This window comes from Tachysurus fulvidraco, chromosome 3 (genome assembly GCF_022655615.1).
Source record: "Tachysurus fulvidraco isolate hzauxx_2018 chromosome 3, HZAU_PFXX_2.0, whole genome shotgun sequence".
In the NCBI taxonomy this organism is placed as follows: Eukaryota; Metazoa; Chordata; class Actinopteri; order Siluriformes; family Bagridae; genus Tachysurus; species Tachysurus fulvidraco.
In genome coordinates this window covers 23,912,965-23,939,658 of record NC_062520.1, presented here as the reverse complement: position 1 = coordinate 23,939,658, position 26,694 = coordinate 23,912,965, and the positions used below count along the sequence as shown (strand labels likewise).

General features: G+C 35.7%; 2 protein-coding genes across 2 annotated transcripts in view; both read left to right on the top strand.

Annotated features, from left to right (window-relative positions):
* Positions 1-10,261, top strand: part of LOC113643449 (carcinoembryonic antigen-related cell adhesion molecule 20-like) — a 28,634-nt gene extending 18,373 nt beyond the window's left edge. The window contains exon 14 of the transcript XR_007140091.1: positions 9,098-10,261. The gene's annotated coding sequence lies outside the window, so the exon portion shown is untranslated. The remainder of the gene's footprint in view (positions 1-9,097) is intronic.
* LOC125140842 (carcinoembryonic antigen-related cell adhesion molecule 5-like) overlaps positions 1,236-26,694 on the top strand; it is a 141,933-nt gene continuing 116,474 nt past the window's right edge. The window contains exons 1-13 of the mRNA XM_047811012.1: positions 1,236-1,480; positions 1,967-2,281; positions 3,283-3,564; positions 3,695-3,961; positions 13,916-14,191; positions 16,085-16,351; positions 17,690-17,971; positions 19,621-19,750; positions 20,093-20,130; positions 20,325-20,347; positions 20,677-20,778; positions 21,084-21,155; positions 25,141-25,226. Coding sequence (XP_047666968.1) covers positions 1,429-1,480; positions 1,967-2,281; positions 3,283-3,564; positions 3,695-3,961; positions 13,916-14,191; positions 16,085-16,351; positions 17,690-17,971; positions 19,621-19,750; positions 20,093-20,130; positions 20,325-20,347; positions 20,677-20,778; positions 21,084-21,155; positions 25,141-25,226 — 2,192 coding nt within the window. The 5' untranslated portion in view covers positions 1,236-1,428. The remainder of the gene's footprint in view (positions 1,481-1,966; positions 2,282-3,282; positions 3,565-3,694; positions 3,962-13,915; positions 14,192-16,084; positions 16,352-17,689; positions 17,972-19,620; positions 19,751-20,092; positions 20,131-20,324; positions 20,348-20,676; positions 20,779-21,083; positions 21,156-25,140; positions 25,227-26,694) is intronic.

Below are 26,694 nucleotides of genomic sequence, written 5' to 3'. Positions count from 1 at the left end.
CACACACAAAATTTTAGTTATTTCACATACTGTATCATTTCACAGTTTTGTTTATTGCAGATATTGTTATTGCAAATATTACCTAGTTATTGCATGTATTGCACATACTTTGAAAACAATACAGACTTGCACATACAGTACCAAGATGGTGGATCACGGCACATAGGTGTGTGGGTGCATTGTATGTTGACTGAGTGAACATTCTTTTGTGACTGGAGTTTTAATTAACCAGACAAAAGTGCACTCTTCGGCTGTATGAGAGGAGATAATCTCTTCATCTAATCCTTCCTTGGGGTCCTGTTCCTGTTGGCCATGTCCAAAACACCTTCCCTAATTCACCAGAGGACAGATATCAACTATTCTGAGAAAAACGAAGAGGAAGAGAAAGAGGAAGTGAATATATGGTTAAACATGGACAAAAGCAAGCTCCTAAAGCTAAAAGTAAAATTTCACACTTCAAAAAACATTATGATTTAGATTAAAAAAACATTATGATTTAGATTAAAAACAAAATTCTGTATGAATGATTAAAATAAATATAGGCAGTCAAAGCCTATGCATTTTATATTTCACTTTATGTTATGCTTGTAAGCTGTTCTATACACTATGTATAGTGTTTATCCTGTCCTGTAACGAGAGAGAAACATTAGTGTGAATAATATTGTTTAAAAGGTTACTGATCTGCTTTCTGATAGATAGATATACATCTGATGCATCTGAATTTAAAGCTTTTATCATTTTTCCTGTAATTCATAAGAGATATAGATAAATTAAATATTTATATTGTGATTTGTGTAAATATGGAAATTATCATTAATCTTCCAGTCTGTTCTGTTCTCTGTTTAGTGATTTTATAGTGATTTCTACTGAACAGAAAATGTATACATGACCCTCATCTTACATAAACATAATAACGTAATATCATTTAACTGTCTTTAGTAGAGAATTAAATAAAAAGAGTACAGTGAAAGTTTTGCTTGTCAGTGTGACACATTTGTGAATAGAAAAATCATCTGTGTAATTTATTTTAACTTTTTTCTACAGGTGCTTTTTGCTCTTTTCTGACACTGAATGCTTGATATTGTGACTGTGTGAAACTGTATTTGACCAGTAGAGGGCGCTGTCTGATCAGTGTCGGTAGCTCATAACTGACAAATTCAGAAATGATCTTTCAGATATTAACTGAGGTGAACATCTTATATTGCTATAACAACATATATGGGTTTGACATCTGAAGAGAATTTGCATGAACAAAGTTTTGTTCAAAGGTCACAGAGTATGACACTCTATGGCTAGTTATACAGTTACAAAGGCGGAAACTGAACATAACACTATTTTATCCACTGAAGCCTGAAGTGATTATTCACTACAGATCTCTCTTTAGAGACGATTACTGAGTAGCAGTGGTGGAGCTCCGGATCTCTCCTGATGGATTTACACACTGTGTGCTGCAGTCTGCTTCTGCTACTGACATGTTCAGGTGACTCTCTCTCTCTCTCTCTCTCTCTCTCTCTCTCTCTCTCTCTCTCTCTCTCTCTCTCTCTCGCTCTCTCTCTCTCTCTCTCCAAAATCTACAGTTAATAATCTTATTGAAACTTTACTCTAAATACAGCTTTATTATGTAATTCCCTGTCAGGACTCCTGCATGGACATTCTCTGCTCGACCGTTAGGGGGCGTTCCGGCAGTGTTTTCTGTCACGTGTCTTGTCTCACTCACCTGTTTATTATTGGGTTCATTATTATGTGGATTTATTTCCTCTGCGCTCAGTGTTTTGGTTTCGTGTATTTATTTATTTATTTATTTATTTATTTATTTATTTATTTATTGTCTTTGTTAATGAAATCTATTTTTATTTTATATCCTTACATTTGGGTCTGTTTTTATTCCTGTGATTTCTGACAGAACGCAGACAAAAAAAATGAGGACTAAACGAAGCTAAACGTATATATTTGTTTATTCACACAGGTCGAGGCTTTGGCCAAGTGTTGGAATTACCTGAGAGTATAAATAAAACAGTTGGGGAGAATGTAGTAATTACCCCAAAACGTATTCCTCATCCTCCTCACAGCTTTGTCAGATGGAACTTTAATACAACAGTCATTCTTGCTGGACCACCGAATGGAGTTCATATACTGCCACCGTACAAAGACAGAGTCAGTTTTAACACCACATCTTTAGCTCTGGAGCTCAGGAGCCTGACTGAGAGTGATACTGGACAATATGTACTGAGTGTAGACACTACAACTACTTACACTGGTCAGACCTCACTGCTGGTACTTGGTGAGTAAAAAAAAACTTTTCTTTTAAACACAATTGTTTTACATTTTCTTATTTTGTAAATACAAGGTAAAACTTTACTGCTCAGGTGTTTGCTTCTCTGCCGCTGCTCTGTACAACAGTGAAAAAGTCATCATTACAATTAAGCATTTGTATTCACAAACTGGTGCTTGACAATGCCTCTGATTCTATAAGAGACTTCATATAAACATTCATTAAAATGTAACAAAGAAATGCTTATTGAAGAGTTTATATTATTTATTGTATATCAGTATTGTTTGAGTTGAATATTTTAGTGAATTTAAATATCTCTTAATATTAGTATTATATTATTAAATATCAACGTTGTGCTGCCTGTTTTTTAAGCAGAGACTGTTTTTGACAGACATTAAAGCTGCTTTAAGACAATGTGAATTAAAAGTGCTATACAAATAAATTGAATTGAATTGAACTTGTAAATCCCCAGCTACAAGCAGTGAGAAAAATTAATACTTTGAGTGCACTTGGGCCTTTTTTTTTTGGGGGGGGGGGGGGGGGGTGTGTTCATTATTAGTTTCTGATTCCAAATCCTTTGTTAATGAACCATTGTATGCATATTGTAAGGGCTTTCCTTATTTTAATAACAACCAGCAGCTTTAAATAGTATAAAATCATGTCCATTTGAATCTTATTAATTTATAAATCTAGTTTATAATATATTAGTTTTAGCAAATTGCTGTATGAATTACACAAAATTGTGTAATTGTGATCGAAACTGTGGTGTTTTCAGCCATTTAGGCAATTCCTTGGTTTTGAGAGTATTCCTTAATTTCAGAGATAAAGAATTATTGTATAATTTTACTTATTATTCTAATTATTATTATTATTTTTTTTTTTTTAAGTTTTTTACTACAAAAGTATAGTTAAAATATATCTTTATTATCTTTGTCCTTATCTTTTTTAAAGTTAATTTGTGTTACCTTGTGTATTAAGTTGTGTGTCTGAGCCCTGTACTATATTTTAAGTCCCAGATCCAGTCTCCAATGTTACCATAGTACCAAGTCAAACAGAGCTGGTCGAATTCAACACTGTGAGTTTCGTCTGCTCTGCTTCCGGCTCCTTTTTTTCATTTATTTGGCTAAATGACAGCTCTGAGATAACAGCAGGGGAGCGAATCCAGATAACAGACAACAACAGCAAACTGACCATTACCAGTGTGATGAGAGGTGACACAGGCCCATACGAGTGTGAAGTATACAACAGCATCAGCAGAAATAGGAGTCTCCCATTCAGCCTCACCATTTACTGTGAGTCATGTTATATCATGCGACTTGTTGACAGTCATGAGGTGTATCCAACAATCATGCATGTTATACCTGGTCTCCACAAGACCATGATGGCTCTAAAGATGACTAAATATGGACTGTTCCATTGCAGATGGTCCTGAAAATGTTGCTGTGGCAGCAGATCCAGAGGGACCCTTCTACAGTTCTGGATCTAATCTCAAATTAAACTGCTCAGCTGAGTCCAGGCCTGCTGCTGAGTTTCATTGGGCTGTGAATGGAACAGAGCTTGTTAAAAAGGGCCAAGTGCTCAAACTGAACAACATTCAGATCAGTCACAGTGGCAATTACACCTGCATAGCCCATAACACACAGACGCTACAAAACTCTGTGTCTGAACCGATCAGCGTCAATATACTAGGTGGGTTATAGATTAGTTATTGAAATCGTGCAACAAAATTAAATTCAAATCAAAGCAGCTCCCCTGGAAATGTGGAGAATTTTTATTGTTGCTGAAATTTTGGTAGAAAAAATGTTTATTTAACTGTAGTAGATGGCAATAGAAAAATTGTAAATAAATTAGTTAACCTGAAAAACACTGACAGATTAATCTCTTCACAAAGAAATTGAAAATGGATTGATACAATATTTTGCACTCACAAGGAAGTAAATTATTATTTAAGTAGTATGTTTTGTACAGTATTATGTAAGGAGTAAACAGAGTTGTGGCATGCTGTTATAGGAAAATAATTCATTATGAGTGTGTCATGTTTCCGTGAAAACCAGAGACTCCTGTGATGAATGTTACAAAGCACAGACAATGAGCAATCCTTCCTTAGTTGTTAAATAATTATCTCCTTACAAAGTGCATCAGCTTATCAATAACACAAAATCTTTTAGGCTTAGGCTTAAAGGTAATGCTAATGCTTCATGTCCCTCTGAATTACTATAGATATTATATTGTAGTAGAAATAACATTTAATTTAAAGCATTATTTCTATAATTTTAATTTCTATCTGCACTTTGCGGAAATTAATCGTTTCAAAAATTCTGATAACTCCATGTGATTATTATATAAATATAATCTAGTGGCGAGGGGTGAAAATCAGTCAGTGTTTAGAAAATCAAATTTTCAGTGACCATCTTCCTTATTAAAACTCTGCTTTTGAGAGTACTTCTTGAATGTGAAGTTTATTAAATGCTAATACTTGTAGGGCTTTGCTTGACAGTACAAGACGTAAGTTAAGTTACTGCAAATAATATACTTCCATCATACAAAGAGAGAGAGAGAGAGAGTCAGCCTGACATTATCTCTGGAGGCGGTTATAACATTGGCATGGAGAATAAAAACAAAGAAAGAAAGCGAAGAAAGGCTTACGATAAGGCAAGATGTAGGACCCGTGTTAATATAGGATCAGCTTTCCAGCGTTGGAGAGACCTGAAGGAGCGGGAAGTTGGCGCATATTCACAGATTGGAGATTCCCGAGTCAATAACTCCTGAGCTAAACGCTGTTACTACACAAATAACACCTCTTTTCTATCGTAGTAATGTAGAGAGGCAGCTACAACAGCGTTTTGTGTAGTAACAGTGTATAGCTCTAACGTTACTTAAGACGCCGAGGCGCTTTTTTCCTTCTCGATAGGTGAGTAACGTTGGTTTTGCTTTGCTTCACAGAACTAATATATACCGTCCTTTGCATGATTATGCTTGTCATTTTTGCTTGTTTGTTTACTGCAATCGTATTGTTTTTCCCTTCAGCTATGATAAAGATACATTTCTTTCCATTAGTTGGCTGGGTTACGTATGTATGTGTGGGCGGAGCTATCAATTCAGGGGTGGGACCCATTTGAGTTAGGGGCGTGTTTGTTTTGGTCATTTCAAATGTCAACACTGGCTTTCAAACATACCTTTAATATATTTCTATAATTTTTGTACAACACATTTTTGTGACATGTTCTTAAAAGATAATCTGCAGGTTTCTATTTTTTATCTATTAATAGATAGAGGGAGTGAAGGAGGAGATGGAGATTCACTGTCTGCAGGAGCTATAGCTGGGATTGTTATTGGAGTTTTATTAGCTGTTGCTGCAATTGCTGGTTTGATTTTCTATTTTGTGAAAGTAAAAGAGTAAGTAAATTAAACCCTTAATTTCAAATATACTTATTTCATATATGGGTATTTAGTAATAGGTATTCATATGGGTATTCATAGTTTCTATGAGTTATAAACATGTATTTTTTTGTAAGCGACTCATAGAACATGAAGTCAGTATCATAATTGTTTAATTGTTCATAATTATAACTGTTAACACTCAAAGTGCTGTTTTTATAAAGGTGAAGTAAAATTTGATATCAAATCAATGTATGTGTTCTTAATATTAAATATGTCTATGTAAATTTGTCTTCTTGTTGCTCACTCATGTAATATGAAATAACACTTCAATCTGTATAACACTATAATCTGGTCTACATTTTACTGTCATTCAGGCCAAGAACAAACTCCAGAGGAAATAACCAGAGTGGAGGTTTGTGTGAAGATCTTCAGTCATTGATAAATATTTGCTCAGCGTTAAAGACCAGACATTAGCTGATGGCATTTTTATGAGATTGATTATGCCATTCCTGGGAGATTCTGTGTTTGTTTAGGCTGTACAGTATTTATATACACCATCATTTACTACAACATAATGATCTATTTATATATTCTTTCTTATACAGCAACACATAATGCAGGTGGACATGTAAGTCAGTTTCTTTATTCAAGAAAAAAGTGGTGATATTAGGAAAATTAGTTTCAATTTGAAGAAGCAAGATACACTGCAAGATGTTTAATTTAGCTGCTCTTTACCTTTAAAGCTGCTAGAACGACTGTACTTCATCCCACAGCATGCAGAAGCCATAGATTAGTGTGTGTTGTGCTGCTTAGTCATGAAGTTACATGGACTTGAATGTGTACTAATAATTTGCTTATCACTTTTAATGAAATTGTTCATCAGTAAAGTACAGTTCACTAAATGTATGTCAAGTGTATTTATTTACCCATTTTACAGAGTCCTGCTTTTATTTTTAGGATTCACAGTATGAAAATATCCCCAGATTCCATAATCTGAACACCAGGGTGACTGTGGGTGGATCTGACACTCAGACGCCTCACACACCTCACCCTGTTATGGTAAAGAGTCTATTAATTTGATTTGTACATTATTGCTATTACACTATTGCTACACTGGAAGATATTGAATTTAGATGCTCTTTACGTTTTAAGCTACTGGGGCGACTGTACTTCATCCCATAGCATGTACTGTAGAAGCCATAGATTAGTCTGTGTCATGCTGCTCAAAGTCATGAAATTACATTGACTCAAATGTGTACTAATAATCATCTGAAAACTTAATAATCATCAGTAAACACACAGTCCATTAAATGTATGTCATAAATGTAATTATTTACATTTTACAGCGTTCTTTATTTTTTAGGATACATACTATGAAAATATGGTCGGCTCCCATAACAATCCTGTGATGCGTCACACACCTCACCCTGATGAGGTAAACAGTCCATTTATTTGATTTGTACACCATTATTAATTTAACCCTATCCCCATTGTGATGAATTTAACTATTGTTATTCTGACATTTTGTGATGTCACGTACAGCTTATTGAATTAATGTATTACTAACCATCTAGGGAGTAATATATGAAAACCCCTGACATGCAGAAATCAGCTCTTTTTTGATAATGAGGTAAGTAGCTTTACTTCAATTATATTTAGGACAAGAATAAGTTTCATCAAAGTAGTAGATTGGAGAAATTCTTATATACAGTAGCACTGAAGTAAACTCCAGAATAACTCATGCAACAAATGATATTTATGAAATATTACACAAGCAGGAGTTATATTGAACATCATTCAGTCAGGACCACTTCGTAAATGAAGGTTAGCGAGCATACAGTTGGTGTTGGCGGGATGGTTCTGTTCTGTCCGTGCGCATGCTTGGACTGGGCAGGGAGGCAGCACTGGGGAATGAATAGACACACACACACACACACACACCCAGGCGAGTATTTATTAGCAGCTGATGCAGCTTACTGCGTGGCCTGCCTGAATTAATGCGATGCTTGATGCACGGCTGTGATTTGGTTGTAGGCACAAGGGTGCAGGATGAGTGCTGCAAGTAATCACAGCTGTGCTGATATTCACTACAACTGCAAGACTGCGAGAAATTGATATGGAGTAGCTGACATTTCAGACATAGTATTACCAAATGTATTGTGATTTTTATTTCTCTCTTAAATAAAATAAATCCTCAAGATGACACACCGGATAGAGCATGTTTCCATGCAATACAGAGGCAGACAGACAGCCCTGAGTACAGTAAGTGTAGGAACAGTGTAGTAAAGTGGATTGAGACAATCAGGGAAATGTTTGTGTTACTCTAAATATTGGCACTCCTGGAATATCAGAGCCTATTTTTATTTACAAAATAAAAACATTTTTTAGCTAACGTTTCATCAACATACTTCCTCTTGTAATGGCTAAGAAGGTTATAAGCACTTCATGCATTCTTTGCCCAATTTCAACAGAGTTATAACAACAGTCATTGTTCACAAGATCTCATTTGGCTATAACACAATTCTGTTTGTAGTGTGACTGATCCTTGCTGATGTTTTGGTGATGCATTTTGTGAGCTGCTTTCATGCAGCCCTTCAGGACGACTTAAAACACGGCAACCACAAAACTCAGTTAAACTCTGTACAGTACTACTCTGAAACTATAAAACTGTATGCTCATCTGTCCTCTTCTTGGCACGTTTACAAACTGTCCAGACATTTGAATTTTTAACAAACATTATGTCCCTCATTGCTCCTAATGGTTAATTATTAATGTATTGTTATATGCATAAAACTATGTCAAATCGCACCTGAATGTTTACTGATCAGTGCTCTTTGACCTCCTCTTATTCCTAATCGGTGATGTTTATGGTCTTTTCAGAAGCGTCCATTTCCTCCTGCACCAGCATTTAACTCTTCTAGTCTAGGCTTTGTGACATTTATTTTTGAGTCATGTAATTCTAATTCAGTTTCAAACACTTTTGCTGCAATGATTATTTTGTATAATGTTTGTTTAATCTCCTAAGACCCGATCTTTGGTTTGGCTTGTATTTTAGTTACAATGTGATGTCCACGTATGTGGACACCAGGTCATAGGAAGTTAAACCCAGTTCAGGAAGGAAGACATGATTGTATGATCAACACACTGCATTTTATCTGTTACCAGCTCTGGAAAGAGGAAGTAACAGTGAATATTTGTTTTTATTGGTGTAAAGGAGAGGAAAACAATGATTTGTTAAATATGTTTATGAATAATTATAGCATGAATAGAAGCTGTCAAAGTCTGTACATATGACAGCTCTGAGAGATGAAAATGTATAAAAACATGTATGTGAAGTAATTTTATAAGAAAATAAATTGCATTACTTTTGTATTAATTCTAATTCATTGAACTTAGGATTAGTAAATTTAACTTTTCACCTTAAGTTATTATTAATAACTTAAGGTTATTTATATTGTTGTTTATCGGGCCTTTACCTAGCCTGTGATAAGAAATACCCTTGAATATTTTATGAAAGGTCAGTGATCTTTTTTACCTTGCGTTCCATTTTGTTGTTTTGATTTCTTTATTTAAAGCAGAAAACTTTCACTTGTTTTGACAATATATATTCTGTAAAGATATATTCTGTAAAATCATTTATTAGACATATGTGTCTAATTTTCCTGTTTTATACAAAAGTTTTAAAGGTTATAAATTAGAATGGTTAAAACTCTATTTCAGTTACAAATTCATTCCAATTTCATTAGAATTATTACAGTTTCCTTGTAATAATAAATGGTGCAGCTAAACAGAACAATACAAAAATAATTCAATATAAAAGATCTAAGACTTCAAGTGCACAGCTTCTACACTTGGTAAAGATGTGGCCAAACTTGAGGAGGAAATGCAGAGTTTACGGAGTGAGTACAGGAACAAGAGCAATACAAATGCTGTTAGAACCTAGTCTGGTGTAGACAGACCTTCAGAAGGTCTGGACTCCACAGCTGCTTGAAGAGCTCCTCAAGAGGCTGTCTGACTGATGTATGTATGTTCCTATTAAAACATACTGATGTGAAACTGTAGTTATTCCCCTCAAAATTTTTTATTTAATCAGTCTATACCATTTAGTATCATAAAATTTCAAATTTTTTTTGTTCATGGTAAATCCAGCATTAAGCAGATCCTTATAAGTACTTACAGAGAGCTGTAGCTGCCGTGGTTACTGCTGACATACCTGGTGGCTGGTCCAGGCTCTGTAGCACAATGTAGTCACTTTCCAGTGCTCTTTTCTTTCCCAGTTTTATCCTTACCCCGTTCACTGAAACACTCATTTTTTTTTTAGGAAAATCAGCCACACTTCCTCAATCCAGCATCAATTCATTAGTAATAGTTAATACAGAAAGAGTGGAGGAACTTTGTGGGGTTATTTTCATCTGTCTGCTAGTTTCAACTCATTATATGACTACAGATTCCTCAAACCTCTATTTTTTCTTTTCTATTTCCCTGTTAAGCTTTTGTCATATTTTATCTTGGTTATGCATTATATCATGTATGTATATACAGTATGCATGTGTCTGCTTTGTTTCTTTGCTATGTATTTTTCTTAATAAATGCATAATAATAAATCCAGCTACCTATTCCTATTAGGAAGTGAAAGAAAATATTAAGAAAATTATGGAAAAAAAGAAAGCAGTTTGTCATTTTAAAGCAACTTGATAAAACATTAATCAGTCATCAGCCATCAGTTCAAAAATCTTTAAAGTTGTTATAGATTATATTGATTCTCTCTGGCTAAACTTTAAAGAGAAACTTGCTTATATTAAAAAAGTGCTCTCAACAACATCAAACCTCCTTGTGATTACATAATAAATAAAACTTGAGGGAACCAGATTTAAAAGAGTAGCCATGTTCTTCTTGGTGACACCAATACTACTCACCCCCCCAATCAAATCATGGCTTGGCATAATATTTGTATTACAGTGCTTCATATTTAATGTTAACACTATATAACAAGATTAGGCTAGACTAAAAACAAAGGCAGCCTTAGAAAACCACCTTGCAAAGAAATATGTGTAGGTTGCATCCTCGTATACTGTAGCGCCTGGTGACATAAAATCTCCACCGCTCGAAGTAAAAATTCAAGATGGCCACTGAACTGGAAGTGAGCATTGAGAACTGGAAAGTGTGGGGATTTATGCTGAAAAATAAAATGTATTAATTCAAGGACTTATTTTTAATTTTGTTCAGCTGCTACTCAGTCCATGTACAAACTCTGAGCCATGATTTTCCATCTCTCTCTCTAGCGAACCAGGCCTGCGTCAGGTCTTCCTGATGCAGTACACAGTGATACTCGAACTGCAGCCATCATCTTTACATCATCTGAACATTCCAGAGTGGCTTACATAATCTCCCTCCTGTCAGGCAAGGCCAAGCTTTGGGTGACTGCCAAATGGGAGAGGCAGTCAATCATTTGTTCCTCTTTCATAGATTTCTCGGCAGAACTATATAAAGTGGCTTTTAAAACACAACCCACAACTGGACTGGACCAGCAGGCATGTCCTTGGATGGGTCCTAATAGCCTGTCTCAATGCCTTCTGAACTCGATCCCACCTCCTTTTCCGGCCCCCTATGTATTTCTTCCAGACCCAAGTTTGGTTCTCGCTTGGAATCATACCCTGGGTTTTCAGAGAGACTTCTTCTCTGCCTCCGCAACGGTCCTATGACTGTGCACTTGAGCTCCTCACCGGCTCCATCCCACCCCATGGGCGCTTTTACAGACTCTCTGGGCCCGAAAGTTAGGCTATGACCACTATGGAATCCTAATTCATCCCTCCTCGTCTCCTACTTGTGCCGGTTTCTTCTTTGTAACAAAGAAAGATGACTCCCTCCATCCTTGTGTTGATTACCAAGGGTTGAATGCCATCACCAATAAAAACCACTATCTTCTACCATTGATGCCTTTCAACTTTGAGTTGCTTTAGAGGGCCACCTTATTCTCTAAACTGGACCTTTGTAATGCCTACCATTTCGTGCGTATCAGTGAGGGCAATGAGTGTAATTCTACCTCCAACCAACTGTCAGGTAATTATGAATACCTGGTCATGCCATCAAGGATCACTTATAACCAAGAGGCATTCCTTCCAGAAAATTAAGGAGCTCTTTACCTCGGCTCCGCTCCTGACTCTGCCCGACCTGGCCCGCCAGTTCATTGTCAATGTGGATGCAAGTGAATTCTGAGACAGGAGCAGTCCTGTCACAGAATTCACCTTCAAATAACCGCCTCCATCAATGTGCCTTTTTTTTGCCCCTGCAGGGGACTGTTTTTTGAGAGATTCAAATTCACTCTGTCCTAACATCCTGGCTCCAAGAACAGGAAATCTGACACCCTTTCTCTGCCCTTTGCCCTGTATTCTCATGAAGATGGAGATGCTACCCTTAAGCCAGTCCTCTCATCTTCTGGCTTGTTGGGCCATATTCTTCCCCTTTGCAAGATCCCTACTTCCAATGAGACTGCCCCATGTTTACTGCCCCCAATATTCATCTAACTTTTGGAAGGATTTCTGCCAACTCCTGGGAGCTATGGTCAGTCTATCATCTGGTTTCCACCCTCAAACTAATGGCCAAACTGAAAATTTCAATCAAGTATTGAAGACCGGTCCCCGAATCTTGTGCTCAGAGAATCCTGAATCGTGGTCAACAAAATTAATGTGGTTTGTTTATGATTACAACTCCCTACCTTTGTTTTCCATGGCTCTGTCAACTTTTTAATTTGCTTTATTTATTTTCATCAATTTTATTTACTTCTGAGGACCTGGAGGCATCTGTCCCATCGTCTCTTTCCCTGGTCAAACGCTGTTTGCGCACCTGGAGAAAGGCACATGTCATACTTCTCAAGTAGTCCCGGAGCTATGTCAGCTGGGCCAACCGTAATTTGCCGCAATTTGCCACCCAGTGGTTGTCCGCCTCAAGCCCATCCGAGCCTGCTCCTTGGTGTTAGCCTCAGACCTTCCGGATGTATTGTGGGTTATCTGTGGCATTTCTATTTCTCTCACTGGATTCCGCTGCTACACGGACCATGTACTGTACGAATTCTGGGTTGTGAGTTTTCAGTTGTTTTTTTCTAGTTAGCCCTGTGTATATCATCTGTGTTTTCTTAGCTAAGGCCCTGAACTCCTTTTGTGTCCTTTGACTCTCTTGTATCTACTAGCATTCTTTGTGAGCTTGTCTTCATTATATGTTAACTACAAGATTGTATTTCTCTTTTGTTGCTCAATAAATCGGCTCATTTCTCCTCTACCAGGTGTCTGCATTTGGGTCTTTCCCTACTGGTCCTTGACAAAGAATATTCTCTCACTCATTTTCTACCGCTTATCCGAACTACCTCGGGTCACGGGGAGCCTGTATTAATATGGTTATATTGTAATAATAAAAATACATAAAAATTCTGACATTCTGACAAATGCAAAAAATATGTTAAGATTTATTGATTTAAAACAGAAAAAGTTTACTCTGATATAATGTATGACAGTAAAGAAATAAAAGTTTTTGTGTTTTCTTCTGAAGTGTATGTAAATATCAACTGTATTTAATATTCCAAATAAATCTGTTTGTCTATAGCTTTAACATCAGATGGTAACTCATAAGCAGACCCTCATCCCTACATTGAAACGTTTGCCCCTTTATATGCAACCCAAATGACTCCTAAAATTCAGTACAAGTACTTATAATAACAACAATATAACCATATTTGTAACCATCTGGTAGAGGAGAAATTAGCCGATTGTATATCAATTATATTTTCAGTATTTTTGTGGAAATATTTGTTGATTAGAAACTCGAAAAAAATGGTGTTTTATGTAGTTCCTTAGAGTTCATCCACAGCTACATCTAGGATGTTGAATGTTATTAGACATTCTATACGTGAAACTAGTGATGTCCTGCAGCCACAAATATGCTGAAGTCATTCAAAACATAATAAATGTTGACAGCAGAAACTTTAAAATTGTAGTCATAATCTTTTGTGCTACAATGGTTAATGTTCTTTTATTTTGATGACAGTGTCGACAGTACAAGAAGTAATTATTTTAAATAATATTAGCTAATAGAGTAAAATGATTACAGTATTATCTTGAACGTAGATCATTGATATTTAGTCTTAACTGTACTGACAGGGCTAATAGTGTTTCTAGTGATTACTGTATTACTGTTTTGATTATAGATTAGTGTTGATATATTATGCAAAATTGAATGTATCTGTGTCCTGTATTACATTTTAATCCCCAGTGCCAGTCTCCAACGTTGCCATAATACCAAGTCTAACCGAAGTTAAACTCAACAACACTGTGAGTTTTGTCTGCTCTGCGTCCGGCTCCTCTCTCTCATTTATTTGGCTGAATGGCAGCTCTGAGGTAACAGCAGGGGAGCGAGTTCAGCTAACAGACAACAACAGCAAACTGACCATTACCAGTGTGAGGAGAGGTGACACAGGCCCATACGAGTGTGAAGTATACAACAGCATCAACAGAAATAGGAGTCTCCCATTCAGCCTCACCATTTACTGTGAGTCATGTTATATCATGTGTAGCGATTTTGGCTCGCAAAGCAAGGTAAATATTTATAAGCAACTATAACGTGTTATGTGACTTCCAAATATTTTAACCTAAGTTGAAATTAACGGTACTGGAATTAACGTCACGCTTATTTGATCTGTTCGTCTGGCGAACAGGCCGTGTAACCTTTATTAATTCTATGAAGGCGGTATCTTCCCGGCCAAGAAAGATTCGCTCTCCTTTTACTGTATACCGTAATTTAAATTAACTTAATAGAGCATGTAGTTCAGACCAGATATTGCAGGTACCTTAATTTGTGAGCGAGACTCAGAGACAAATCACCTGTGGCTCAAAATTATGACATTTAATGAATGAGACAAACACAACATGAAACTAACTACACAAACAAACAAAAGAAATAGGGAAAACGAAAATGAAAATAAAATAAAGCAAAAGAAATTAAAATTGGGGAAAGGGAGGAAGAGACTGGAAAGAAGAAACTAGAGATAGGAAGGAAAGGAATGGCAAGCTTAGACTCAAAAATTAATCACACCCTAACTGGGAAATCGTCACAGAAACTTAAATTCACCTTAAGATTCAATGAAAGATTCCTACTTAAAATTACGCATCTAAATTGGTTGGTAAAGGAAATGGTTACTTGCATTGGCTTACTGAACAAGAGTCCGGATGCAACAGAGAAATCTCTGAAAAGTCAGTTAGGGTGGGGTCAGACGTTCTTCCAAGTTCTCCTGAAGGTCAGAGCAGTTGTCGTTCTTGGAAGTGAAGCTTGCTGGAACTTCTTTGAAGTAAGATGGAGTCGTCTTGAAGCTGTTCCGGAAGTCTGACCACGGATTAGTGGTGTTTCTGACAATTTAAAGGTCGCGAACTCCACCCATCTTTGGGGAGATGACCAATACTTCGGTCAGGATTTTGGAGGGAAAAACTCCCTTTGTTTCAGGTGTCTGTGGGCATGGGTTAGCTATCAAACTTTTAGATGACTTTAAAGTTTGATCCAGGGTGTATTAAGACGGTATGGCGCCTTTCGTGCTCAAATAAAATACACCAGTGCTTGAAAAATGAGTAACCGATAATTTTGTGGTCATTTGGATACTAAACATGAAGGGTAATGACGGTATGAAGGCAGCGGTACATTACATACATAGATTATTAATCAAGGCAAAGATAAAGGCAAAGAAACAAAAATGAAACATAAACAAGATGCACTTTCATTAGGGAAGTAAAAAGAAAACGATAGCTTCGTATACATTCTGACATCAGACCTTAAAGGGGGCATACGGCATTAGAACAGGTATACATTAACATGCCATGATCAGTAAGATATGATGATAGAGTATAACGGATTTTAAAATACAATGTTGTTTTCTGACACATGAATAAAATACACCCTTGTCAGGAAATTAAGGAGCAAATAATTTTAAGTCAGGCAAGCCTTAAAAGAAGAAACACATTACAAAAAGGGTTATAAGAATGAGAACCTTAGAGTACCTTATCTTGGGTTTTATTAGCAAAAGGAATGTCTCATTGTGTTGTGTGTGTGTGTGTGTGTGTGTGTGTGTGTGTGTGTGTGTGTGTGTGTGTGTGTGTGTGAGTTCTGTTTGCAGGCCCCAATGAGCCGCATGGGGTTATCTGGTCTTTGTGTAGGCTCCAGTCATTCTGGAGCCAGGTGTGTGTGTAAAACTGGGTTGCTCATCGGTTAATTGAGGAGTAGATGTTGAAATTTAGGGTGCCTGGGACATGAAATCTAAAATGACTGGTACAAGACGCTACACATGCGACTTGTTGACAGTCGTGAGGTTTATCCAACAATCATGCGTGATGTACCTGGTCTCCACAAGACCATGATGGCTCTAAAGATGACTAAATATGGACTGTTCCATTGCAGATGGTCCTGAAAATGTTGCTGTGGCAGCAGATCCAGAGGAACCTTTCTACATTTCTGTGTCTAATCTCAAATTAAACTGCTCAGCTGAGTCCAGGCCTGCTGCTGAGTTTCATTGGGCTGTGAATGGAACAGAGCTTGTTGAAAAGGGCCAAGTGCTCAAACTGAACAACATTCAGATCAGTCACAGTGGCAATTACACCTGCATAGCCCATAACACACAGACCCTACAAAACTCTGTGTCTGAATCGATCAGCATCAATATACTAAGTGGGTTATAGATTAGTTATTGAAATCATGCAACCTGAAAAACACTGACAGATTAATCTCTTCACAAAGAAATTGAAAATGGATTGATACAATATTTCCACTCACAAGGAAGTAAAGCTGTTACATTTAACTATTATTCAAAGTAGTATGTTTTATACAGTATTATGTAAGGAGCAGTGTTGTAATGTAACGAAGTACATGCATAAAATTTTCGTGTCCACTTTTGCCATTTAATAATACCATAACCTTTGGCTTACTATGAAGTCATATAATATATAATATAAAACTCTTCTTGTTTTAAATTTTCACTGAGGGCTAAAACCCCTAAAGAGGAAATCATAGAATCTCCCCTGCTCCTATGCCCACCGTAAATCACTGAAATTTTACTTTTTACTTTTACTTCAATACTTAAGTACATTAAATATCAGAAAATTACTTTTCATACTTACTGTAAGTACAGTATATATCAGATACTTTAAGACTTTTACTTGAGTAATATTCTAAAAGGTGACTTTCACTTCTACCAAAGTCTTCCAAAGATTTCTACAAAATCTTTTAGGCTTAGGCTTAAAGGTAATGCTTCTGCTGTACATGTCCCTCTGAATTACTATAGATATTATATTGTAGTAGAAATAACATTTAATTTAAAGCATTATTTCTATAATTTTAATTTCTGTCTGCACTTTGCGGAAATTAATCATGTTTAAACATTCTGATAACTCCATGTGTGATTATTATATAAATATAATCTAGTGGCGAGGGGTGAAAATAAGTCAGTGTTTAGAAAATCGAATTTTCAGTGACTGTCTTCTGCTTTTGAGAGTACTTCTTGAATGTGAAGTTTATTAAATGCTAATACTTGTAGGGCTTTGCTTGACAGTACAAGAAGTAATTATTTTAAATCATATTAGCTAATAGAGTAAAATGATTACAGTATTATCTTGATCGTAGATCATTGATATTTAGTCTTAACTGTACTGACAGGGCAAATAGTGTTTCTAGTGATTACTGTATTACTCTTCGAATTTTCAGTGACCATTTTCCTTATTAAAACTTGAGAGAACTTCTTAAATGTGAAGGTTATTAAGTGCTAATTCTTGTAGGGCTTTGCTTGAGACAGTAAGTTATAATTATTTTAAATAATATTAACTAATAGAGTAAGTAAAGTGATTACAGTATTATCTTGATTGTAGGTCATTGATATTTAGTCTTAACGGTACTGACAGGGCTAATAGTGTTTCTAGTGATTACTGTATTACTGTTTTTACTATAGATTAGTGTTGATATATTATGCAAAATTGAATGTATCTGAGTCCTGTATTACATTTTAATCCCCAGTGCCAGTCTCCAACGTTGCCATAATACCAAGTCTAACCGAAGTTGAACTCAACAACACTGTGAGTGTCATCTGCTCTGCATCCGGCTCCTCTCTTTCATTTATTTGGCTGAATGGCAGCTCTGAGGTAACGGCAGGGGAACGAGTTCAGCTAACAGACAACAACAGAAATTTGACCATTACCAGTGTGATAAGAGGTGACACAGGCCCATACGAGTGTGAAGCATACAACAGCATCAGCAGAAAAAAGAGTCTTCCAGTCAGCCTCACCATTAAGATTAATGGTGAGTTATTTCATATCATGCGACTTTTTGACAGTCATGAAGTGTCTCAACTCATTAATGTCACTGTACTATGTGCGTTATAGATTAGTTATTGAAAGATATGTTTGCAATACAGACTCACAGTGCTGTATAGTTTATATAAAATTGCATATGCCAAGAGAAACTGTGTCAACATATATGCCATATGTTTAAATGACCTCAGAGTATTAATAAAGTGGTTCGCTAGAATGTAGTGATTTCCCCAATCCATATTCCTGATCCTCCTTACTACATAGTCAGATGGAGGGTTAATACAACAAATATTCTTTCTGGAACATTGAGTGCAAATACTATTCTTCGATCATACAAAGAGAGAGAGAGAGAGTCAGCCTGACATTATCTCTGGAGCTCAGGAGCCTGACTGAGAATGATACTGGATATATTTTCTGACTGTAGACACTGTAATAAATCTTTTCACTGGTCAAACCTCACTGCTGGTGCTTGGTGAGTAAAAAAAAACAAAGCACTAAATAATTTTCTTACACGATCTAGAACAACATCTTAAAATACATTTCGTAACATTTTACAGTCAATTCAAAACAAAACACTAGATTATAGGAATTCAGTAGACTGAATTAAAACTGCTCCAATATATGATTTTGAACTGCATTCATATTCTTGCTAATAGATTTTGCAGAATTATCTAAGATTCTTAATTCAGAAATCCTGTCTTTGTAAAACAATTTGTAATGTTTTACTTCTGAGTAAACATAGAATTTGTTTTTGTGACTTAAAGGTGGGGTCTCTGTTGTTTGAGAAACGCTTCAGAAAACTGAGTCGGGACGACAAACTAAACAAAAATCAAAAGAAACGTGTAGCCAATAAGCAGAAAGGGGCGGGTCTTGTCAATATTGGCGGAGAGTGTTCAGTGCGCATATGTGACATTAGCAGAAGGCGGTTTTATCATTGGCATGGAGAATAAAAACAAAGAAAGAAAGCGAAGAAAGGCTTACGATAAGGCAAGATGTAGGACCCGTGTTAATATAGGATCAGCTTTCCAGTGCTGGAGAGAACTGAAGGAGCGGGAAGTTGGCCACATATAAACAGATTCGAGTCTCCCTTCAGCTATGATAAAGATACATTTCTTTCCATTAGTTTTCTGGGTTACGTATGTATGTGTGGGCGGAGCTATCAATTCAGGGGTGGGACCCATTTGGGTTAGGGGCGTGTTTGTTTTGGTGATTTCAAATGTCAACATTGGCTTTCAAACATACCTTTAATATATTTCTATAATTTTTGTACAACACTATATAAAAGAGAATTTACTAAAAAAAATACAGAAGAGGATTATAATGAACAACATTAATGAAAAGAGCAGAATTTTATCTTTTGTGTCAAGTGAAAAAAAAAATAAAGCAGTGGTGAAATAACAGCAGACACATTTTATCATTTATATTGATAAATAAGCCACATGACCAATGTTCAACCAATGAATTAGGAAGCTCTCAGAGGGATTGTGGGCTCCAAAATTAAACTGTATTGGAGTTTCCACTTAACTATAAGAGGTTTTCGTGTGTCATGTAAAAAAGTTATTTAAAAAAATGACTTGCTTATGGTGACATGTTCTTAAAAGATAATCTGCAGGTTTCAATTTTTTTATCTATTAATAGATAGTGGGAATGAAGGAGGAGATGGAGATTCACTGTCTGCAGGAGCTATAGCTGGGATTGTTATTGGAGTTTTATTAGCTGTTGCTGCAATTGCTGGTTTGATTTTCTATTTTGTGAAAGTAAAAGAAATGTAAGTAAATTAGACCCTTAATTTCAAATATACTTATTTCATATATGGATATTTAGTAACAGTTCTTTTCTATGAGTTATAAACATGTATTTTTTTTGTAAGCGACGCATAGAACATGAAGTCAGTACCATAATTGTTTAATTGTTCATAATTATACCTGTTAACACTCAAAGTGCTGTTTTTATAAAGGTGAAGTAAAATTTGATATCAAATCAATGTATGTGTTCTTAATATTAAATATGTCTATGTAAATTTGTCTTCTTGTTGCTCACTCATGTAATATGAAATAACACTTCAATCTGTATGACACTATAATCTGGTCTACATTTTACTGTCATTCAGGCCAAGAACAAACTCCAGAGGAAATAACCAGAGTGGAGGTTTGTGTGAAGATCTTCAGTCATTGATAAATATTTGCTCAGTGTTAAAGACCAGACATTAGCTGATGGCATTTTTATGAGATATGATTATGCCATTCCTGGGAGATTCTGTGTTTGTTTAGGCTGTACAGTATTTATATACACCATCATTTACTACAACATAATGATCTATTTATATATTCTTTCTTATACAGCAACACATAATGCAGGTGGACATGTAAGTCGGTTTCTTTATTCAAGAAAAAAGTGGTGATATTAGGAAAATTAGTTTCAATTTGAAGAAGCAAGATACACTGCAAGATGTTTAATTTAGCTGCTCTTTACCTTTAAAGCTGCTAGAACGACTGTACTTCATCCCACAGCATGCAGAAGCCATAGATTAGTGTGTGTTGTGCTGCTTAGTCATGAAGTTACATGGACTTGAATGTGTACTAATAATTTGCTTATCACTTTTAATGAAATTGTTCATCAGTAAAGTACAGTTCACTAAATGTATGTCAAGTGTATTTATTTACCTATTTTACAGAGTTCTGCTTTTATTTTTAGGATTCACAGTATGAAAATATCCTCAGATTCCATAATCTGAACACCAGGGTGACTGTGGGTGGATCTGACACTCAGACGCCTCACAAACCTCACCCTGTTACGGTAAACAGTCTATTAATTTGTTTTGTACATTATTGCTATTACACTATTGCTACACTGGAAGATATTGAATTTAGATGCTCTTTACGTTTTAAGCTACTGGGGCGACTGTACTTCATCCCATAGCATGTACTGTAGAAGCCATAGATTAGTCTGTGTCATGCTGCTCAAAGTCATGAAATTACATTGACTCAAATGTGTACTAATAATCATCTGAAAACTTAATAATCATCAGTAAACACACAGTCCATTAAATGTATGTCATAAATGTAATTATTTACATTTTACAGCGTTCTTTTATTTTTTAGGATACATACTATGAAAATATGGTCGGCTCCCATAACAACCCTGTGATGCGTCACACACCTCACCCTGATGAGGTAAACAGTCCATTTATTTGATTTGTACACCATTATTAATTTAACCCTATCCCCATTGTGATGAATTTAACTATTGTTATTCTGACATTTTGTGATGTCACGTACAGCTTATTGAATTAATGTATAACTAACCATCTAGGGAGTAATATATGAAAACCCCTGACATGCAGAAATCAGCTCTTTTTTGATAATGAGGTAAGTAGCTTTACTTCAATTATATTTAGGACAAGGATAAGTTTCATCAAAGTAGTAGATTGGAGAAATTCTTATATACAGTAGCACTGAAGTAAACTCCAGAATAACTCATGCAACAAATGATATTTATGAAATATTACACAAGCAGGAGTTATATTGAACATCATTCAGTCAGGACCACTTCGTAAATGAAGGTTAGCGAGCATACAGTTGGTGTTGGCGGGATGGTTCTGTTCTGTCCGTGCGCATGCATGGACTGGGCAGGGAGGCAGCACTGGGGAATGAATAGACACACACACACACACACACACACACCCAGGCGAGGATTTATTAGCAGCTGATGCAGCTTACTGCGTGGCCTGCCTGAATTAATGCGATGCTTGATGCACAGCTGTGATTTGGTTGTAGGCACAAGGGTGCAGGATGAGTGCTGCAAGTAATCACAGCTGTGCTGATATTCACTACAACTGCAAGACTGCGAGAAATTGATATGGAGTAGCTGACATTTCAGACATAGTATTACCAAATGTATTGTGATTTTTATTCCTCTCTTAAATAAAATAAATCCTCAAGATGACACACCGGATAGAGCATGTTTCCATGCAATACAGAGGCAGACAGACAGCCCTGAGTACAGTAAGTGTAGGAACAGTGTAGTAAAGTGGATTGAGACAATCAGGGAAATGTTTGTGTTACTCTAAATATTGGCACTCCTGGAATATCAGAGCCTATTTTTATTTACAAAATAAAAACATTTTTTAGCTAACGTTTCATCAACATACTTCCTCTTGTAATGGCTAAGAAGGTTATAAGCACTTCATGCATTCTTTGCCCAATTTCAACAGAGTTATAACAACGGTCATTGTTCACAAGATCTCATTTGGCTATAACACAATTCTGTTTGTAGTGTGACTGATCCTTGCTGATGTTTTGGTGATGCATTTTGTGAGCTGCTTTCATGCAGCCCTTCAGGACGACTTAAAACACGGCAACCACAAAACTCAGTTAAACTCTGTACAGTACTACTCTGAAACTATAAAACTGTACGCTCATCTGTCCTCTTCTTGGCACGTTTACAAACTGTCCAGACATTTGAATTTTTAACAAACATTATGTCCCTCATTGCTCCTAATGGTTAATTATTAATGTATTGTTATATGCATAAAACTGTGTCAAATCGCACCTGAATGTTTACTGATCAGTGCTCTTTGACCTCCTCTTATTCCTAATCGGTGATGTTTATGGTCTTTCAGAAGCGTCCATTTCCTCCTGCACCAGCATTTAACTCTTCTAGTCTAGGCTTTGTGACATTTATTTTTGAGTCATGTAATTCTAATTCAGTTTCAAACACTTTTGCTACAATGATTATTTTGTATAATGTTTGTTTAATCTCCTAAGACCCGATCTTTGGTTTGGCTTGCATTTTAGTTACAATGTGATGTCCACGTATGTGGACACCAGGTCATAGGAAGTTCAGGAAGGAAGACATGATTGTGTGATCAACACACTGCATTTTATCTGTTATAGGGATTAAAGAGGACAAATGGAAAGAGGACGTAACAGTGAATATTTGTATTGATTTGGTGTAAAGGAGCGGAAAACAATGATTTGTTAAATATGTTTATGAATAATTATAGCATGAATAGAAGCTGTCAAAGTCTGTACATATGACAACTCTGAGAGATGAAAATGTATAAAAACATGTATGTGAAGTAATTTTATAAGAAAATAAATTGCATTACTTTTGTATTAATTCTAATTCATTGAACTTAGGATTAGTAAATTTAACTTTTCACCTTAAGTTATTATTAATAACTTAAGGTTATTTATATTGTTGTTTATCGGGCCTTTACATAGCGTGTGATAAGAAATACCCTTGAATATTTTATGAAAGGTCAGTGATCTTTTTTACCTTGCGTTCCATTTTGTTGTTTTGATTTCTTTATTTAAGGCAAAAAACTTTCACTTGTTTTGACAATATATATTCTGTAAAGATATATTCTGTAAAATCATTTATTAGACATATGTGTCTAATTTTCCTGTTTAGAATTCTGTGTTTTTTTCAATACATCTTATACAAAAAGGTATAAAGGTTATAAATTAGAATGGTTAAAACTCTAGGTTATTTCAGTTACAAACTCATTCAAATTTCATTAGAATTATTGCAGTTTCCTTGTAATAATAAAGGGTGCAGCTAAACAGAACAATACAAAGAGAATTCAATATAAAAGATCTAAGACTTCAAGTGCACAGTTTCTACACTTGGTAAAGATGTGGCCAAACTTGAGAAGGAAAATGCAGACTTCACGGAGTGAGTACAGGAACAAGAGCAATACAAATGCTGTTAGAACCTAGTCTTGTGTAGACAGACCATCAGAAGGTCTGGACTCCACAGCTGCTTTTATTGGCCAAGGACAACCAAGAGACTGTCTGACTGAAAAAAAAAGTCCAAATGTATGTTCCTATTAAAACATACTGATGTGAAACTGTAGTTATTCCCCTCAAAATTTATTTAATCAGTCTATACCATTTAGTATCATAAAATTTCAAATTTTTTTGTTCATGGTAAATCCAGCATTAAGCAGATCCTTATAAGTACTTACAGAGAGCTGTAGCTGCCGTGGTTACTGCTGACATACCTGGTGGCTGGTCCAGGCTCTGTAGCACAATGTAGTCACTTTCCAGTGCTCTTTTCTTTCCCAGTTTTATCCTTACCCCGTTCACTGAAACACTCATTTTTTTTTTAGGAAAATCAGCCACACTTCCTCAATCCAGCATCCATTCATTAGTAATAGTTAATACAGAAAGAGTGGAGGAACTTTGTGGGATTAGTGTCATCTGACTGCTAGTTTCAACTCATTACATGACTACAGATTCCTCAAACCTCTATTTGTTCTTTTCTGTTTCCCTGTTAAGCTTTTGTCATGTTTTATCTTGGTTATGCATTATATCATGTATGTATGTATATACAGTATGCATGTCTCTGCTTTGTTTCTTTGCTATGTATTTTTCTTAATAAATGAATAATAATAAATCCAGCTACCTATTCCTATTAAGAAGTACTGTAAATGAAAATGTTAGAAAAATGAGGAAGAAAATGAAAGCAGTTTGTCATTTTAAAGCAACTTGATAAAACATAAACAAATCAAAGTCATCAGTTCAAATATCTTTAAATCTTTGGCTAAACTTTAAAGAGAAACTTGCTTATATTAAAAAAGTGCTCTCAACAACATCAACAACAACATACCTCTCTGTGATTACATGATAAACAAAACTTAAGGGGAACCAGATTCAAAAGAGTAGCCATCCTCATCTTGGTGACACCAATACTATTCTTCACCTCCCCAATCAAATCATGGCTTGGCATAATGTTTGTATTGCAGTGCTTTATAATTAATGTTAACACTATATAACAAGATTAGGCTAGACTGTAAAAAGTAAAAGAACTGTCACTAATCTGTAAACGGCAACTAGAAAAACAGGCAGGGTCAAACCAGGCAGAGCAGGGACAGGAACAAAGGCAGCCTTAGAAGACCATCTTGCAAAGAAATATGTGTAGGCTGCATCCTAGTATACTGTAGGTGCCTGGTGACACAAAATTTTCACCGCTCCGAAAGTGAAAATTCAAGATGGCCACCGAAGTGGAAGTGAGCATTGCGAACCGGGAAGTGTGAGGATTTATGCTGAAAAATAAAATGTATTAATTCAAGGACTTATTTTTAATTTTGTTCAGCTGCTACACAGTCCATGTACAAACTCTATTCTATACTCTAACTGTATTCTCATGAAGATGGAGATGCTACCCTTTAAAGCCAGTCCTCTAATCTTCTGGCTTGTTGGGCCATATTCTTCCCCTTTGCAAGATCCCTACTTCCAGTGAGACTGCCCCATGTTTACTGCCCCCAATATTCATCTAACTTTTGGAAGGATTTCTGCCAACTCCTGGGAGCTATGGTCAGTCTATCATCTGGTTTCCACCCTCAAACTAATGGCCAAACTGAAAATTTCAATCAAGTATTGAAGACCGGTCCCCGAATCTTGTGCTCAGAGAATCCTGAATCGTGGTCAACAAAATTAATGTGGTTTGTTTATGATTACAACTCCCTACCTTTGTTTTCCATGGCTCTGTCAACTTTTTAATTTGCTTTATTTATTTTAATTAATTTTATTTACTTCTGAGGACCTGGAGGCATCTGTCCCATCGTCTCTTGCCCTGGTCAAACGCTGTTTGAGCACCTGGAGAAAGGCACATGCCATTCTTCTCAAGTCCTCCTGGAGCTATGCCCGCTGGGCCAACCGTAAGCACCACCCAAGATTGTTTTTCTCTTTTGTTGCTCAATAAATCGGATCATTTCTCCTCTACCAGGTGTCTCTGCATTTGGGTCTTTTCCGACTGACCTTTGACATATTAATATGATTATATTGTTGTTATTAAAAGTACTTGTATTGAATTTTAGGAGTCATTGATATATTAAATATGTCAATATTTTTTAGTACTTTTGTGGAAATATCTGTTGAAGAGAAACTAAAAAAAAAATGGTTAAGGGTTTTATGTAGTATGCTAGAATTCTTCTAGGATGTTGAATGTTATTAGACATTCTATACGTGAAACTAATGATGTCCTGCAGCCACAAATATGCTGAAGTCATTCAAAACATAATAAATGTTGACAGCAGAAACTTTAAAATTGTAGTCATAATCTTTTGTGCTACAATGGTTAATGTTCTTTTATTTTGATGACAGTGTCTTGGTTATTTTGTAAAACATTCTAGTAAAATGGTGGTAAAACCCACAGCTAAAATTTCATTAAATCATTAAGATTAACAATGTTTTAGAGAAAATCTAAGTGTTTATAAATAGTAGAAATGCTGTTCAGCAGACTTTTTTTTTGCACCACCCAAAAAACTTCTATATAGAACAGTAAACTGCAATAAACAGAATAAATTCAATATTAACATGGTAGCCTATAATATTCATTAGTATAAAGAGGTCAAATATATGCAGTTTTATATATTTAGGGAGTTGGCAGCCTGACAGCCTTCAGTGTTGTTTTTTCTTCCAGTGGTCTGTTACATAACAGAATACATTACTTACTTTACTTACCTATAAAAATTTTAACATCTAATTTGCTTTGGGGGAAAAAAAAATTTCAATAGTGACCTGAGAATACAGAAGATATAATATTATAACATTAACATATAAAATGACCTCTTATTATAAATTAGGGAGCCAAAAATGTTTGCACAGTTCTGTATATTTGTACATATTTCCATGCATATTCCAGTGTGGAAAATAAAAAGCAATACCTTTTGTGTGCTGTATTTGGTGTTTCCCCACCAGCCTG